This window comes from Nelumbo nucifera, chromosome 6, assembly GCF_055504915.1.
Source record: "Nelumbo nucifera cultivar China Antique chromosome 6, China Antique-T2T, whole genome shotgun sequence".
Classification (NCBI taxonomy): Eukaryota; Viridiplantae; Streptophyta; class Magnoliopsida; order Proteales; family Nelumbonaceae; genus Nelumbo; species Nelumbo nucifera.
This window is the reverse complement of record NC_142654.1, coordinates 61,572,142-61,588,646: the sequence shown is the minus strand read 5'-3', so window position 1 is coordinate 61,588,646 and position 16,505 is coordinate 61,572,142. Positions and strand designations below refer to the sequence as shown.

General features: G+C 39.4%; 1 protein-coding gene across 1 annotated transcript; it reads left to right on the top strand.

Moving 5' to 3' along the window:
* Positions 1-9,372: 9,372 nt before the first annotated feature.
* On the top strand, positions 9,373-14,136 carry LOC104604290 (protein DETOXIFICATION 33-like). Its single transcript, XM_010268578.3, has 9 exons — positions 9,373-9,692; positions 11,005-11,546; positions 12,301-12,387; positions 12,492-12,548; positions 12,761-12,999; positions 13,149-13,267; positions 13,462-13,548; positions 13,633-13,701; positions 13,816-14,136. The coding sequence occupies exons 1-9, from the start codon at positions 9,414-9,416 to the stop codon at positions 13,846-13,848; spliced, it is 1,512 nt and encodes a 503-aa protein (XP_010266880.1). The 5' UTR covers positions 9,373-9,413; the 3' UTR covers positions 13,849-14,136.
* The last annotated feature ends 2,369 nt before the right edge of the window (positions 14,137-16,505 follow it).

Below are 16,505 nucleotides of genomic sequence, written 5' to 3'. Positions count from 1 at the left end.
AATGCTTGTTCACTTCAGTTTATAGTTACTTTGGGTTACTCCTTGTTGTGCCTAGTTGTGCTAAAAGCTTGGCACCTACGGGCAACCTACACTTAGAAAATTTTTCAAGTACAAAACATTGTATGTAGGGTGACAAAAAGAGCATTTCATTTCTTCCAAAAAAGGATGATTTGTACATTCAGCAAAAAAAGGGGGGAAAATTACTAAACCGAGCACGGAGGCTCGACAAAGATTGTGTTTATAAGGGGTCCAAAGAAAAGAGGCAAAAAGTTCAGTCTTCACGGGGCTCAACTTCTATGACCATCTTAGTGGTGACTTGGACCATGGTGATAGCTTCGAGGTCGAGCTCGAGGAACTTGCGCTTGGTCAACCAACGGCAAAGTTTGAAGCCCTTCCGAAAGGCATCTAAACCGACCTCCTCCCTCATCTGATTGTACTCCGGTGAGGCTTTGTCGGCAGCAACAGCGGCGACCCCGATGTCCTTAATACATTGGATAAGAGTGGCCTCACACTCGGCAGAAGCAACTTTCAACTCCTCGGCTTCCTTCATCAGTTTCTCGTTCTGTTCCTTCTTCACTAGCCCCTCAGCCTCCAGTTTCTAGATTGCATCAACAACCTTCAACATTCGACTCTAGCACTCTGCGAGTGCTCCCTTGGCGTGTTCAATTTTCACCTCGGCGTCCAGTGCCCTTTTTAGGTGCTGCTCAGTCTACTGCATAAGGGAGTGGATCATGGAGTTCACCTGCAAAAGTAAACGAATTTACTTTGTATGAAAGATAGAGCAAGCAGAAGCAAGGTACCGAGATCGGAGACATACCACCATAACATGACTTATAGCATTAGTGTCGAGTTGAGCGCCAGGCAACCTGACAAACTTAGAGACCTCCTTGGGAAAAACCACATCCTTACTCTTCAAGAGGCTAGTCTGGGTATTCAAGACGCTTCAGACCATCTCGGGGCCGTCACTAGAAGAACTGGCCTCGAAATTAACGGTCTGAGGTTCAGATGCTGGAACTGCCTTAGGTTGGGGAGGCGGAGACTCCTTCTCTTGGTCCTCCTCGACCAAGTTGATGACTGGAGGGTCCTCATTTGGAACAGGGGTGGCGGGCTCGACTGTAGGCTCCTGGGAACTTTCACCTCAGGATGTCTTTCTCTTCTTCCTCTTCTTCATACCTACGAAGAGGTTGGTTATCAAGACACCCGTCATAACGCCAATGGAAAGCAAGCACCCTATTAGCCGAAGTGATAAAAAAGATAACACAAAAAAAGAAAAGTGTGTGCGTGCCGAGGTGGCGAACTACCCGAAGAACTCAACCTAATTTAACAAGCTTGTCCTCAGCCAAATAGTCTCCCAATTCCAGACCAAACTCAACTAAGGACCGCATCTTCTTTTTCATCTTCCTACTCAAGCAGTCTCCGGGGTTACTAATGGTGGTTCTCCATTGAGTTGTTAAGGGCCACCCCCTTAAATGATCACTATAAAATACCTAGTCTTCCATGCCGACACCTTAGAAGGGTACCCATGGAGCAGCTTAAACCCAGGTCGGTAAGCAATGTAGTAACTAAACTTGTCTACCCCCTTCAGGCCAATAGGGTTCTTTTTGATTGAGCATAGCGAGGTGAAGGTATCAATATCTAGGGGAAGGCCACGGTCATAAAACAAGGAGATGGTGCTAACCACGGTTGACCATGGTACGAACCAAGTTCGAATGAAGCTGGTCGATGGTGACACCGAAGAAGTTTAACACTTCAATAATAAAAGGGTGAAGAGGGAACCAAAGCTCAACAATCAACTACTCCTCGAAGACGATGATTTCATCGTCATCATGTTCCTAGGGAAAACTCTTCAAAGGAAGGTTATAGCCTTAGTGATTGGGGAACTTATAATGGACAGCCAGAGCACTAATCCGCTTGGGCATCAAAATAGAAGGACCGAAGCAATCTGGCCCCCGAGGAGGACGGACGCGATGAGAAGATGATGTCTTGGACCAAGGTGCCCTCTTCGGCCTGATCCAAATCACTACTCATATTAAACAGGCTACCAGTACTACCACTTGACATATTGGAAGCAAGAAAACTAAGGCATGGGAAGGTGACTTACCTAAGACAATAGAAGGGAGAACGACCTCGGAGACATGACAAAGACCACCGACCGAGAAGCTAGCGCACGACCTCTAGAGCGTGAGAAACCGAAATGAGACAAGACGAATGGGACCCCCAAGGCCCCTATTTATAGCCGTTGTAGCCGGTCATAGATGGCTCAGATCGTCTTGATCCAATGACTCCTATAAAACCAGTCGCACGACTTCTGATGGTGAAATCAGTTGAGCGTGCATTTTGACATTCGCGGAGTTTGTAATCCGAGTGACGTCCGCACGTCTCTGATACAGGACCTGGTTTATGGTTCAGCCTATTGGATCATTAAGTCTAACCTCTATATCGGACCTCGGTTAGGGAAAAGACCGGGCCAAATCCGCCTAAGCTCGTCATGAACTCCCCGCACCGGATCAGGACCCCTAGCACGAGGAGTGAGGACAATTGATGAGGGGTGATTTAGCCCGATCTACTAATGAGCAGACACATGGACATGACCTGCTAATTGGACATTGACTCGGCATTTCCTACCACCTCAGTAGGTTAGGTCACCTTGGGCACCTCGGGCACCTCGGCCAGGACCGAGGTCCAAGTAACTTGCGATGGCCCAACTTGCTGAAGTGACATGTAGCCTATTTCTAGAAGCTAGACAGGTGTCTCCAAGCTCTCTGGGATCATGCCACATGTATGTAGGTCTTATCCTCATCCTGCCCGAATCAGATGGACTCGATAAGCCTTATCAGCTAGCACGAAGTCCACCCTTTGGTGCAGAATGGACTCTTAACAACACGGGCAGAAGATCTCGGACGTATTTCGTGAGGACCACGACAGCTCACCTATATAAAGGCACCTATCTCAACAACATAAGGTACACGCGATTATTTGCTCACTAGCTTAATAGCATACAAACTTTTAGTTCGCACTACAGAACACTAACTAAAGCATCGGAGCGCCCACACCGAGTAAGCCACCCCGGGTCCTCTGAGCATCCCTTTCTTGCAGTTCAACCGGCTAGCAAAGCAAACCAACATCCAAACTACCCTCCAGATAGGAGCTTCCAAATCGTGCACCATCACCTTGGATTTCAAAAGGTTCTACTTTTGGATTCAATGCGTATGGTTACATGTAGAAAAAATATCCTATCCACAGTCATCTTTTTCCTTCTTTCATTTTTTTTTTCTTTGTTCCTTTGCTCTCTATAGAAGGACTCTATTGAACAAAGAGAAGTTTGATGATCAAGCCCAAGATTCCCAAGGCATATCTATGCTCTCTCCCTCGATGAACCTAAAAGCTAAGGATTTCTCCGTTCGCAAAACACCAAATCCCATTTAAGGATTCCTTTCATATGGAGTTGAACTTGTCTACTCTAATTCCCTTCTCAACCCTTCACACCGAAGCTCTTACATGAATTGCATAAACTTTAGTTCATCTCCTGAACTCAATTAGAACAAGTGAACAACAACAACCACAATATCCCCTTCGCCATTTTATTGATGATTGGCCCAAGAACCGCTCTGATTGCCCTGGCATTGCCTTGCCTGAGGTGGAAGAAATCCAATAACATCAGACAGCTCTCTATTTTAATCCTTGTGGCTTCCTAAGAGTTCTCATCATCCTCATCTTCACTCTCTTGCATGGGAAATCAATGTTCACGTTTTAGTTCAGAAGGAAGAGAAAGCTTAGTGTATGACGGAAGGAAGGTTTTTGTCGAATTCTTTAAAAGATTTGGTGAGGTTTTGTTAAACTAAAACTAAAGGGGAGCCTTTTATGATTGTCAGAAACTTTAGGAAAAATTTTTGTATTATACCTTTTTTATATATTTTTTAGGACTAAAAATGATTGAGATATTCATAACCTGAATTACACTTACGCCTTTTTATCTACATTTACCATAACGCAGGATTGCTATCTTGATGTCTACCTAACTGCCAGTTCTGGTAGAACTACTTGTTTTCAAACATTATGTTGCAAAATCGAGTTGTGCTACCGTTTAAATTTCAAGTACCAGCTCGGGTTTTGTTCAGGCACTTTGGTCTGAGTGGAGTTGAGTAGGAATGAACATGAAGGGAGTTTTTCACAAGCTATTTAAGCTTAGGCTCATAAAAAGGTTGATTCGGTTCAGTCTAAACTGAGTTCTAACTTTTGAGTCAAGTTCGAACCCAACATATAGACTCGTTTATTAATCAAGCCAAGTTCCAAACCAATGAAATTCACAAGCCTAATCAAGTTTATATTTATATACTATTTCTAATTTTTTATAATATAATAATAAATAATTATTTATATGTGTAACTTCTTATATTTAGTCGCTGTTGAACTTGACCCAAGCCGAATTATAGGATTTCATTTTTGAGGGGCAGGGAATGGCCATTCCCTCAAATGGGAGAATGCCATTTCAGTAAAAATGGGAATGGGATTCCAATTCCATCCAACCAAACGGTTGGAATCGGAATAGCCCATTCCGATTCCGATTCCAGACCCCTATCCCACAAATCAAATGGGGCCTTAATTATTTTATTTTCTAAGGGTCCGTTTGGTTCGTAGTCAGAATTGGAATCGAAATCGAAATCCCCCGAAATCAGAATGGGAATGAAATTCCAATTCCACACAACCAAACAGTTAGAATCGGCATAATCCATTCCATTCCGATTCCAGACCCCTATTCCTGCAAATCAAACGGACCTAAAGGCTATGTTTGGTTTGAAGGAAAAGATATGGAAAAAAAGGGAAATGTAGGGAAACCTATACAAGATTTGTAAAGGTTTCCCTATATTTCCCTTCCTTTCCCTATTCTTTCCTTCAAACCAAACACAGCCTAAGTGTTTTGCCTATTTGAATCATGCAATGCGCCATGTTTTTTATTTTTTATTTTTTGTTGTATTAAACATATAGATATTTTGAAATTCAGATCTCCTACCCACATGGCTTACAGCTATGCATCGAAAACATTTCCCTATAAATGACAACATGGGAGATGTTCTGAATGTACAACTCTACTGAGGATGGGTGGGAGATCCAAACTCAATATTTAGTCATTGACCAAAGGTAATTTTAAGAAATGTGATGCATGAATATGCGAGCACATCTTCACATCATTCTCACAGCCACTTGCAGCCCAATCGACTAAAATATGCATATCGCTGGTACAAATTAATATATTAAATAATCCAAAATTAAATAATATTATATACATTTGAATGACAGTTATTTTAAATTCATATTATCTCCATATCTATACAATTTATACAGAGGAACAAAGATCCACAAATATCCACAAGTCAACTTTTTATAATTCTTGCACTTCTTCACATGCAACAATATATCATTTTTATTATATTTATTAAAATTTAAAAATTAAGCTTGATATAAAATTGTGTATAGGCTTGCCTCAATCTCTGCTGGCCTATATCAATCTATATTAGTCTTTATCGCTTTGAATTGGTCCAATAAGAAACTGGTAACTGTTTATTGCGCTTTTCTGCATATGGATATTTATCCAATAAAATATTATCAGATTCCTGTTGCATTTTCAATAAAAATAGGACACAGGTAACTAGTAACGCACCAGACTTCGATCTGCAACATAAACTGCAACTCAGGAAATGTGTGTTGGGAGGGGGATGAATATCTCATCTCTGCATAGTATTATGTAGGGGGAGATGTTCCCAATTCACGGGGTGTTGTATTGTGGGTAGGCGTGGGCAGGGTTCTCATGGGAAGGAGATCCGGAGTTCTATTAAGATTCTATTTGAGATCACTTTTTTCGGCTTTTGTTTATAACTGACTTTGGATCTCCTATCCACGCCTACCTATAATGCACTACCCCCCGTGAATTAAGAAAATCTCCCCCACATAATATTATTCAGAGGATGAAATATTCTCCATGTGTGATTACGATTAACGTGGATAAAATTCTTGTGGGCAGGAGATCCAAACTCTATAGCCATATCTCATTTTATCGTAAATCAACTAGACAGTGAAGAATTCATATCACCTCCCAACAAAATACGTTCCAACACCTTACCACTAACATTTGACACCACACATCTTATACATAACAATGGCCCCAATGATATGGTGAGATGTACAATGTCAGATTAAATTGGTAGGGTTCTAGAACTTGTTTCAGAGGTCACATCAAGCCCCACATGCACATCTCAGCATGCATTGGGAACATTTCTTATAATTGTTATTGGGAGATGTTCCCAATGCACAGTTGGGATGTGCTGTGGGTTGCCCCTGTTGAGTGCCAACGTGAACTCTGTAATTCGTGGGTGAATAGAAATTTGGTTAGATTTGGCTTGGCAAATTTAGGTTTTGATGTCAATTTGGGTTCAGGCTAAATTTTATGTTTAGTGTTGGTCTCTGTTAGCTCATAATCTAACCCAATTCATGTAATTTCTACCCTTATGTTATTGGAGAGGATCAAAAGGGATTCAAAGAAATTTAAGAGAAAATGAGGGGTTTTAAGGGTGAGGGAAGATGTGCAAGAAATGAGAGGAAGAGAATTCAGTGTGAGCATTAAATTGAAAGCAATGTTTCTAAAACCGATCCAGAGGCTGAACTGTTTTTGCCTGTGTGTGTGTTTAAATATACATTTTTGCATTAATGTAGAAATGTGTTTTAGATATGTTATATGTATTATTTTATATTTAATTTATGTTTTTAATTCAGTTTTTAATTTTTTTATTTATAAAAACATTAAAAATTGCAATTACAAGCTGATGGTGCACGATCTGGATGCTCCTAATTGGAGGATGACCTAGAACTTGGCTGCATGGCAAACTGGTTCGATCTACAAAACAATGAAACTCAGAAAACCCGGGGTGGCTAACCCGGCGGGGTCGTTCCGATACTTAACTTAGTATTGCAAGCTGAAAGTTGAATGATAAATATATTAGTGAGCAAATAATCGTGCATACCTGAGCCCTGGAGGAATTGTTACCTTTTATATAACTAAGTTGTTATGTGTCTCACAAAACAATTCGAAGACTTTGGGGCAGTTCTATCTGCGATGTAGACTAGGAGTTAGGACCCGCCACTGGCACTGAATCGCATCATATTAACTTATTTTTTATTTCAAACACTGCTGTGTCCGTTTTCCATTGGAATCGCATCCCATCACAGTTGCAGCAGATGTACTCTGATCAACTGCTGCCTGTGTTGGGTCATTGTTAATATAAACTCAAATGGTCCATATGCAAGGACTCTTGGTCTTATAATTATTGCACACCGCATATCTAGTCAGTTAAAAGTGAATATTGACGGAGGTTTAAAAGAAGTTAGTTTTGCATCTTTTGGAACACTACTCATACTAGGTTGGATTTGGGATTTTATTGAATTCAAATTAGCTAAAGCTATATCTCTGTAGAGCCAGGCTTGTCGGTGAGAGAATGAGTGATTGTGGACAACTCATCTTGTGATAGAAGTTTTTGTGACTGCCTCGCAATTAATCCCTTTCAAAGTTTGAAAGGGACAACTCATTTTGCCTATCAAGTGGGAGTGCAATCAACGTAGTTGAGCACGAAAATTCTTATCCTCTTTTATTTTGAAATCTAGTTTCAAAGACTTTATGTTTATATTGAGTAAGATTTAGTTGATCGTTTTAGTTGTTCAATGGCCGAATCAATGATAAGATTTGATGTCAGTATTAAATACATGAGGTCTATGAATTTATCATTAATGTGAAACTTTATCATTAGTTCCACACCCACTGAATAGCTAAAGCGTTCATTTAATCCAAATTCGTTTATTTTGCATTACATTAGCCAAAAGCCTGCAATACAATCATCCCTGAACTCTGATCACCATAATTTGATCCCAAGTCTCCACTACAACAAATCGAACAACTTACCAACTGAACCCATCAATTTGTCTGTTGTAGTGGTTGTTAGTTTAGTTTGGTCTTGTATTGTGCTTTTTGTTCTTATCGTTGTAGTGGTTGACTGGTTGTTTCCTTGCGAAAAAAAAAATAGATTTTCATTAATTCCTAAAATAGTTATTATTTGTAAGGGTATTTTTGTACTTTGAGTATTTTAAAATAAATATTTCTAAATAATACCCATTATTTTGCTTAGCATTATATGAAATACCTCTGTAAAAAGGGTTCTTTAAACGTATCTATACTATATGCCAAAATGCAGTTCTCCATGTCAGACTTGACATTGTTTTTCAAATCCTTTAAAACTTTGTATTTTTTTTAATTTTAAAAATTAATAATTAAATACGGGGCTCTTTAAACTCACCAACAACCAGTTCAGTTAAGACATTGACTGTAATACGGGTAGATTTTTAATACCCATGCATTGCACGGGTCTCTTCAAGTCTAAAACTAAAATCAAAAGTCATAAACATATCATTGTGAGAGTTCCTCATAAATTAATCGAAAAAGTACGAATAGGCCTAATGCAGATTTCTGATTTTCACTGCAAAGTTATAAATATTCAGAAGGTCACACTCTTTGCATCCATATCAGCCCGTGAATTGACATCAATTTGTATCTGGCACCTACCCCAAATGTACTTTGAGCCTTCAAATTCTGACCTTGGAATTATCGGTCATTCTCCCTAAATTAATAAATTACTCGTCGATATTCATCAAAATTCACGAAGGTGTAGGAGTGGATGGTTTGATTGATCAAGCTCCCATAGGCTAGATGAGCTGCGTTTGATGGCTGTATTAGGGCCGTTTTAACCAATAAGTGCGCCTTTCATGTAGCAGCTTATGACGTTTCATGAGCTGAGAAACCTAGAATGGCATGAAGTTGTATTTGTTAAAAATCTGGAAAGCTGCAATTAGAAGCCATAAAATCATATATATATATATATATATATATATAATAAAAAATTACAAAAATGTAATATAAACATATTCATAAATAAATATATTTATACATATATTAATTTAAACATATCCTTTTATATATATCAGACCGGATCTTTTCTATCTTCTAATTCTACAATCCAAGAAGGTTATCTGACTCCGACAAAAATAACATCAGATTTGACCCGATCCATTTGCACCCTGATATAAGTACGGTCTAAATGGTTGTGGGCCATAAATATCTCTGGCTGGGGGCATTGTCCCTTATTAATCTACGGCCCATAATACAGAGGTCAACCTCGATTGTAAGCAAGGAAAACGAGGGAACGTTATATATAAAGTTCAACGGAAAATCCGATATCTCTGCCCACGAGAAATCCGCTCCCGGTGAACCTCCCACGAGCTTCCTGTCTAGGCTGCTGCAATAACTATCGGACTATTATAAGATCGTGCTCTTCTCCACTTCCACTGAGACAAGAGAGAAGAAGAAGAAGAAGATGAAGAGCGACACCGTGAACGGCGACGAACTGAATGAGCGGCTTTTGGAACGAGAAGCAGACATCGAGGAGATAGGGAGTTGTGTGCATTTCGTCAAGGAAGCGATAAACGAGAACAAGAAGCTCTGGTATTTGGCTGCTCCCGCCATTTTCACTTCCATCGCTCAGTATTCTCTTGGAGCCATCACTCAAGTGTTCGCTGGCCATCTCACCACTCTCGAGCTCGATGCCGTCTCCACTGAGAACATGGTCATCGCTGGCCTCGCTTTCGGCATCATGGTAATCTGCTCTCCTCGTCTTCTCCCCTTAATTTCTCTCACATATCTGTATGTAGAGCTAGAAGAATTAATAAATCTTACATCCGAGGACGGACTTTAGTTTAGGTTTTGACAATCGAAAATTTCGAATGGAATGCTTCGATTTTACATTTTCTATTTTTCTTTTCTTTTGGACTTTCTTTAAGTTCTTGTTGGTAGTGGTCGTCACGGCATCAAGAGATCACATTTAACCAGTAGTCTTACAAGTATCATGATCCACCATTTAATTGGTCCTACTGAAGAGATCGAGTCGTGCCAAATATCAGCATGATTAAATTGAAGAATTCATTTGATCTTCACATACAAACATAGAAAATTTTTATGTTTAGTGAGAATCGAATCCTCATTATGAGCCATTTGGAAGGGCTTAGGGCTTATGCTTTGATTAAGAGCCCTTTTGGTAGGGATTCTGCGTCAGAGGTGAGTTTGGATGGTGGTTGAGCATCTGTGTTTCCATGCAGCTATTTCATATTGGGTGGGGCCTACCTCATTTAATGTTGGGTCAAGATCGACTATTTCATTTTCATATATGATATTCGTGCGAGTGCGACTGTTCATCTAAGAAACCCTCGTTGAATAGAAAAAAAAAATCTTTGAGTGAAGTACTTGACGAAGCTGTAAGATGACGTTTATCATATTATAGCCTTCCCCTCTTTTCAAATTATGTCCTATTTGTCATTATTGCCACTCATATTCTTTGTATTTATCCCCAATACTTCAATATGAACCCCTATTCTTAGTTTGACCAAATTATCACAATATTAATGTGATTTTCCAAAGAAATCTTTTGGCCGCCCAATTCATCCAATTTCTTCCTTCATTGATTTTTGTTGTCATTCCAATTCAGATTCGATCCTTACAAAACCGTCTTCACAGCCCCTTTAATAAAAAATTATGGGATATTCCCATGCAAAAAGTTGTGAGTATCATGGTTTTGAAAATAGGATCGGACCAATTAACCCAGAAATTGGCATGATTTCGAGTCTGATTTTAGACCATAAAACCATCAGATGGTCAAAACTGTTTCATTTTCGGTCAAGTTTTCAAAACCCAAATCCGAGTTTGTCTGATTCAATCTGTCAACCCTTTCTTCAGCCACTTTTAATTTTTCTCACCGACTATAGTGAACCCAAGACAAAAGCCAGAAAGTGGATTTTGTTCCGGTTGGTTATTAGTGTGCAACAATTTTTCAATTCTATGTTGTTGTAAATTTTGACAGCAACAATTAGCAAGCATATACCTTTCTGTATTCATCCTTCTTGTAATTTCAACAGTTGGGAATGGGGAGTGCACTGGAGACACTGTGCGGGCAAGCATTCGGAGCAAAGAAGCTACACATGCTGGGTGTCTACATGCAGCGTTCCTGGGTCATACTCAACGTAACGTGCGTCTGTCTACTCCCCATTTATATCTTTGCCACACCGATCCTGAAGCTCTTCGGCCAGAACGACCAGATCGCTGAGCTTGCTGGAAAGTTCTCGCTCTACATGATCCCACAGTTGTTCGCCTACGGCTTCAATTTCCCCATACAGAAGTTCTTACAGGCACAAAGCAAAGTAATGACGATGGCATGGGTATCTGGGGTAGCCCTTTTGTTCCATATATTGTTGAGCTGGTTATTCATAGTTCAGTTCAAGCTCGGCTTGGCCGGTGCAGCGGCCGCGCTCAATATATCATGGTGGGTGGTGGTGTTGGGCCAGTTTGCTTACATAGCCATGGGCTATTGCCCTGGTGCCTGGACCGGCTTCAGTTGGAGCGCCTTCCGTGACTTGGGAGCTTTCGCCCGCCTCTCAGTTGCTTCGGCCATCATGATGTGGTAAGAGCCAATTAATTTGGCCAAACCCCATTTTGGGACCCTTCTCTCATTGGCTCACTCTGTTCAATTCAATGTAGGAAACCGCTGCTGAATAATGGGTCCCATTCCCAGCAACATTTGGTGGTGCTTGTACTTAGGGCCCACATTTGAACAATTTAGGGTCCGTTTGGTTCACAGTCAGAATTGGAATCAGAAACAAAATTTTTCGAAATCTGAAAGGTCCATTCTCTGTTTGGTTCAAACAGGAATGGAATTGAGAATTGGAATCAGCAGGAATGAAATTCCATTCCCAAGTGAAGGGCAGGGAATGGCTATTCCCTCAAATGGGGGAATGCCATTCCATTGTAATGATAATGGGATTTCGATTCTTCCAACCAAACAGTTGGTATCAGAATACCCCATTCCAATTCCAATTCTGGACCCCTATTCCTACAAACCAAACAGGGCCTTATTTGGGTTGGCAGGAATAGGGGTCTGGAATCAGCCATTCCAATTCCAACTATTTGATCAAATGGAGTTGAAATCCCATTTTCATTCTTGGTAGAATGAAATTTCCTCATTAATCTCCCTTCCTTGCCAATGAAATCTCATTCCAGCTTATTCCAATTTCCCTATGAACCAAACAGATGGAATAGACCATTCGGATTCCCGGTGCAAACCGAACTGACCCTGAGTTGTTTTGCAGTTCTATATATTATTATTAGCTAGCACTCTCATATTTGTGATTAACGGCTCCTCTCTCATGATCATGTAGCCTTGAATTCTGGTACTACATGGTACTGATCGTGCTGGCCGGCCGCTTGCAGAATGCCGAAATAGCAGTAGCTGCCATATCAATATGGTAAGGCTCTAGTCTGCTAGCTATACATATAAATTAAACGGCAGACCAATTTTCAGTGACTAAAGCTTCAATATTGACATTATTGTTCTGTTTTATCTATGCAGTAACAACTTGAATGGGTGGGAGATCATGATATTCTTCGGCTTCAATGCAGCTATCAGGTAAGCATGTATTTGTACCTGTCATTCACTGTACTAGGGACAAAATGCCCCACATATGTTGGCTATGATCTGTAGATTCAGATGCTTGGCTAAAATGTGAGGACACTTTCGACCATAAATTGAGTATATTTGAAAGGGTTGATAGATCACCCATTACAGATTTACTGTTAAGAACTGTACTGTCAGTAACTTGTTTCCATGTGCTGCTGCAGTGTGAGGATCTCAAATGAACTAGGAGCTGGTCGGCCAAATGCAGCCAAATTCTCAATACTAGTGGTGGTGCTTTCTTCAGCACTGATGGGGATGGTATTCTTCGTCCTCGTGCTAGCTCTGAGAAATGTGTATGCTCTCCCCTTCACAAACAGCTCCGAGGTTGCTGATGTTGTCTCTCATCTCGCCGTCATCTTTGCCTTCACATTGTTACTTAACAGTGTTCAGCCTGTTCTAACAGGTAAGTAAGAAAAATATAAAACAGGCTGCTGCATCTTCTCATTGCCACCATGGCTACAACAAGTGCCCCCCTCTTTCCAACATGACCCAGAAGTATCATTCAAATCTGGAAAGTCTTAAATCTTAAAGCTGCACATCTTCTGATTGCAGGAGTGGCCGTAGGAGCAGGATGGCAGTGGTTAGTGGCTTATGTCAATGTGGGATGTTATTACATTGTTGGCATTCCTCTTGGGTTCTGCCTCGGCTCTCTATTGAACATGGGAGTAAAGGTACACTAAATCAAACTCGTCCCCTGGGCCATCTATTGATCAGTAATCCTTGAAAATTTATAGGACCATTCTACTGGTCCTGTGATCCTAGTCCATTAACTGGATTTTGATGTATTACCTGGCATAACACTTGTCTTTGAATCATTTATTGCAAGTTCTGATCAATTTGAATGTTTTCGACATCTAATTGACAGGGAATATGGACTGGAATGATCACTGGAGTGGGCTTGCAAACCTTGATCCTTACAGGAATTACTCTTGCCACAAATTGGAACAAAGAGGTCTCTCTCTCTCTCTCTCTCTCTCTCTCTCTCTCTCTCTCTCTCTCTCTCTCGTTTAAAAGTCTCTCTTGCTCTTCGTTGCAGGCTATGCAAGCAGAATCTAGGATAAAGAAATGGGGTGGCTCTATAGACTCTCCAGTGAAAAACATAAAGGTAGTAAATCTACTTTGAAGACTGGGAGTACATACTCTTATCCTACTCGGGGAAATAAGATCAGCATTTCTCATCTATCTCTATCCTAAAGCTGTTCTTGTTTGTGGTTGGCAGGATTCCGAGAGCAAAAAGGTTTACAATGTTTAGTTTGATAAAACTACAAGTCACCAAACGAGGGGATCTAGCCAATCTCGCATGCCTATGAGCTTTCCTACTTCTCAAAATCGCCTGATGATTCACGGTTCACCGGTTCATAGTGATATTGATATATCTTTTTTTACCCGGTTACAATTAAGTGACCAATCGTACCATTTGCTTTGAAAAACAGAGACATTTTCACGGGCAAAAGAAAGCAGAGTGTAAAAGCTGTACTGTACTGTTTACTTCCTTAGAGGTAAACATTTTCCAAAGATAAACAAATGTCATCATTCGGTACTTTCAGTTCTGAAGATTTTGAGCTAGAGAAGAGAGAGAGAGAGAGGGGGTTCCGATTCCTCTGAACCATGACTACCTGGTTTCACGTAAACCCAGCCTTAATCCTATCTACTTGTGGTTGTGGTGGGCTACACGAATCCTGTTTTCCCAATCTGTTTTATCAAAAATAGGAAACAGCACAAAAATTCAATTGTAGGATCAAAAAAGTTATCATGTCGGTTACCAACCTAACACACAATAAAAGAATAAAAACAAAAACAACATGACGATACCGGAATTGTAGGACTAAATATCTGATTTCATATTAAAACTTTAAGGGTTAATTGTTGAAACCTTTCCTAAAGTTTATGACCGCCTTTGAAGTTTAGTAATTGCAATTACCTCCTTAGGCTTTCTAATAAGATTGGACGGATTTGGGCAGTGATTCATATGAATAAAAAATTTGAAAAACAAACATTTTTGTTAAAACTAATTGTATGGGTATTTTAAATATTTTAATGCCTTTTTAGAAAATTCTACTAGAGGGGTCTACTTGCAAATATATCAAAACATTCAGGGTGGTAATTGCAATTACCAAATTTCATGGAAAGTTTCAGTAGCAACCAGAAATTCAGGGTTGATTTCAGCAATTTACCCAAACTTTAAAAAACATACGCATATTTGGTGAATTATGTACACATAGATATTTAGTCAAATTTGATTACATCTCAATGGCACTAGTAGGGATATCAATTGGATTGGATTTGGTTCGATCCGATCCAATCCAATGTGAATCCATTACAAATGGATTAGGTCCAATCCAAGCCAATGAATAATTTGTACCATTTTGGACCAGTCCAATTCAATGTCTGGACCGTCCAATTTGTTCAAATTTGTTTTAATTTGGATTTGTATCAACTCAAACCCGGTCCATTGACACTTATATTCATATCTTATATCAATGGACCGGATATTGGCTTAATCCAACCGAATCCAATATAAATTTATTATGGACGGACCAGGTCTAGTCCAATCTAATATATATTTTGGACCAAATTGGTCCAATCTGATATGTCTTGTTGATCCGTCCAATCCATTCAAATTGATTTTGGACTGGACCCCATCCAGTCGAAGACCGGTCCATTGTCACCCTTAAGCACTAGCCCTTATTTATTTGCACTAATTATAAATAAGTTCAATACTAATGAAGAATTAAATGCACTTAAGCTTATGAAGTATGAACAAATGCCTTAGAAATAAAGGGTTTTAAGAGTGTAAATCAAAATGCACTTAGACTTCACTTAGAAATACTGCAAACAAATTATGTTAAATGCAAATACAAATGCACGGTTTCATGACAAATGATGGGATTTGTATTGCATTGTACATATTTATATTTACACACTCAAGGTTCAAAATTTTGATATGAATCATCTCGTATCAGAGCCTTCCCGATATGCCCCTTCAAGGGGTGTTTTGGGTCAATGAGTGGTTCAGGGGGTAGACCGGCCTTAAACCAGCCTCTCTGAACCAAATTCGAAAAAAATAAAAAAAAAAATAGTACCCATACAGGCTGATACGCCCTACCAGTGTATCGCCCTGTATCGATATTTTGAACCTTGTTTACGCTCCTCCCAAACAGAGAATTTAGGATTGGGGACCAAGAGACAACTCAATGTGAACTTACTTGGTTCAATAATTTATAACAAATGAGAGATTGAGGTAGGGGTGCAAATGACCGATCCTATTTTGTCGGATTCGAATATCCCTATTTCGGATCTTTGGATCGGATTATGATCACCCCCTATCCAATCCGATATAATATATATGTTATATCTATATATAATATGTCATATATATTTTATTTATAAATATGTTATTTATATTGCATATTTGTACATTTTTATATTATTTATTTTTTATGAAAAACATGTATATATATGATAAAAATGGTTGAAAAAAACTTGTATTTTTTTCTTTATTTTAGCTGTTATATTTTCTCTTCCTTTTAATAATTTATTAATTTTTTAAAAAATGAAATCGGATCGGATTGGATTAGATTCAAATATTCAACATTCTGATTGGATTCAAATTCGAATCAGTATGAGATCCAATCGGATCAGATCTATAGTGTATCAGATCACATTCAAATCCGATCCAATCAGATCTTCGAATCAGACCAGATCTATAGTGTATCAAATTGAATTCGAATATACCCTAATTTGAATACGATCTGATCTGTTTGCATCCCTAGATTGACAATGATGTTGCTCATAGAATTAGATTAGGATGGGTAAAATATACAAGTGCATTCGCAAGTTTTGTGGTAGGCATAAACAAGTTAGATTAGAAGGAATATATATACCTTTATATATTTTCATAATATATGT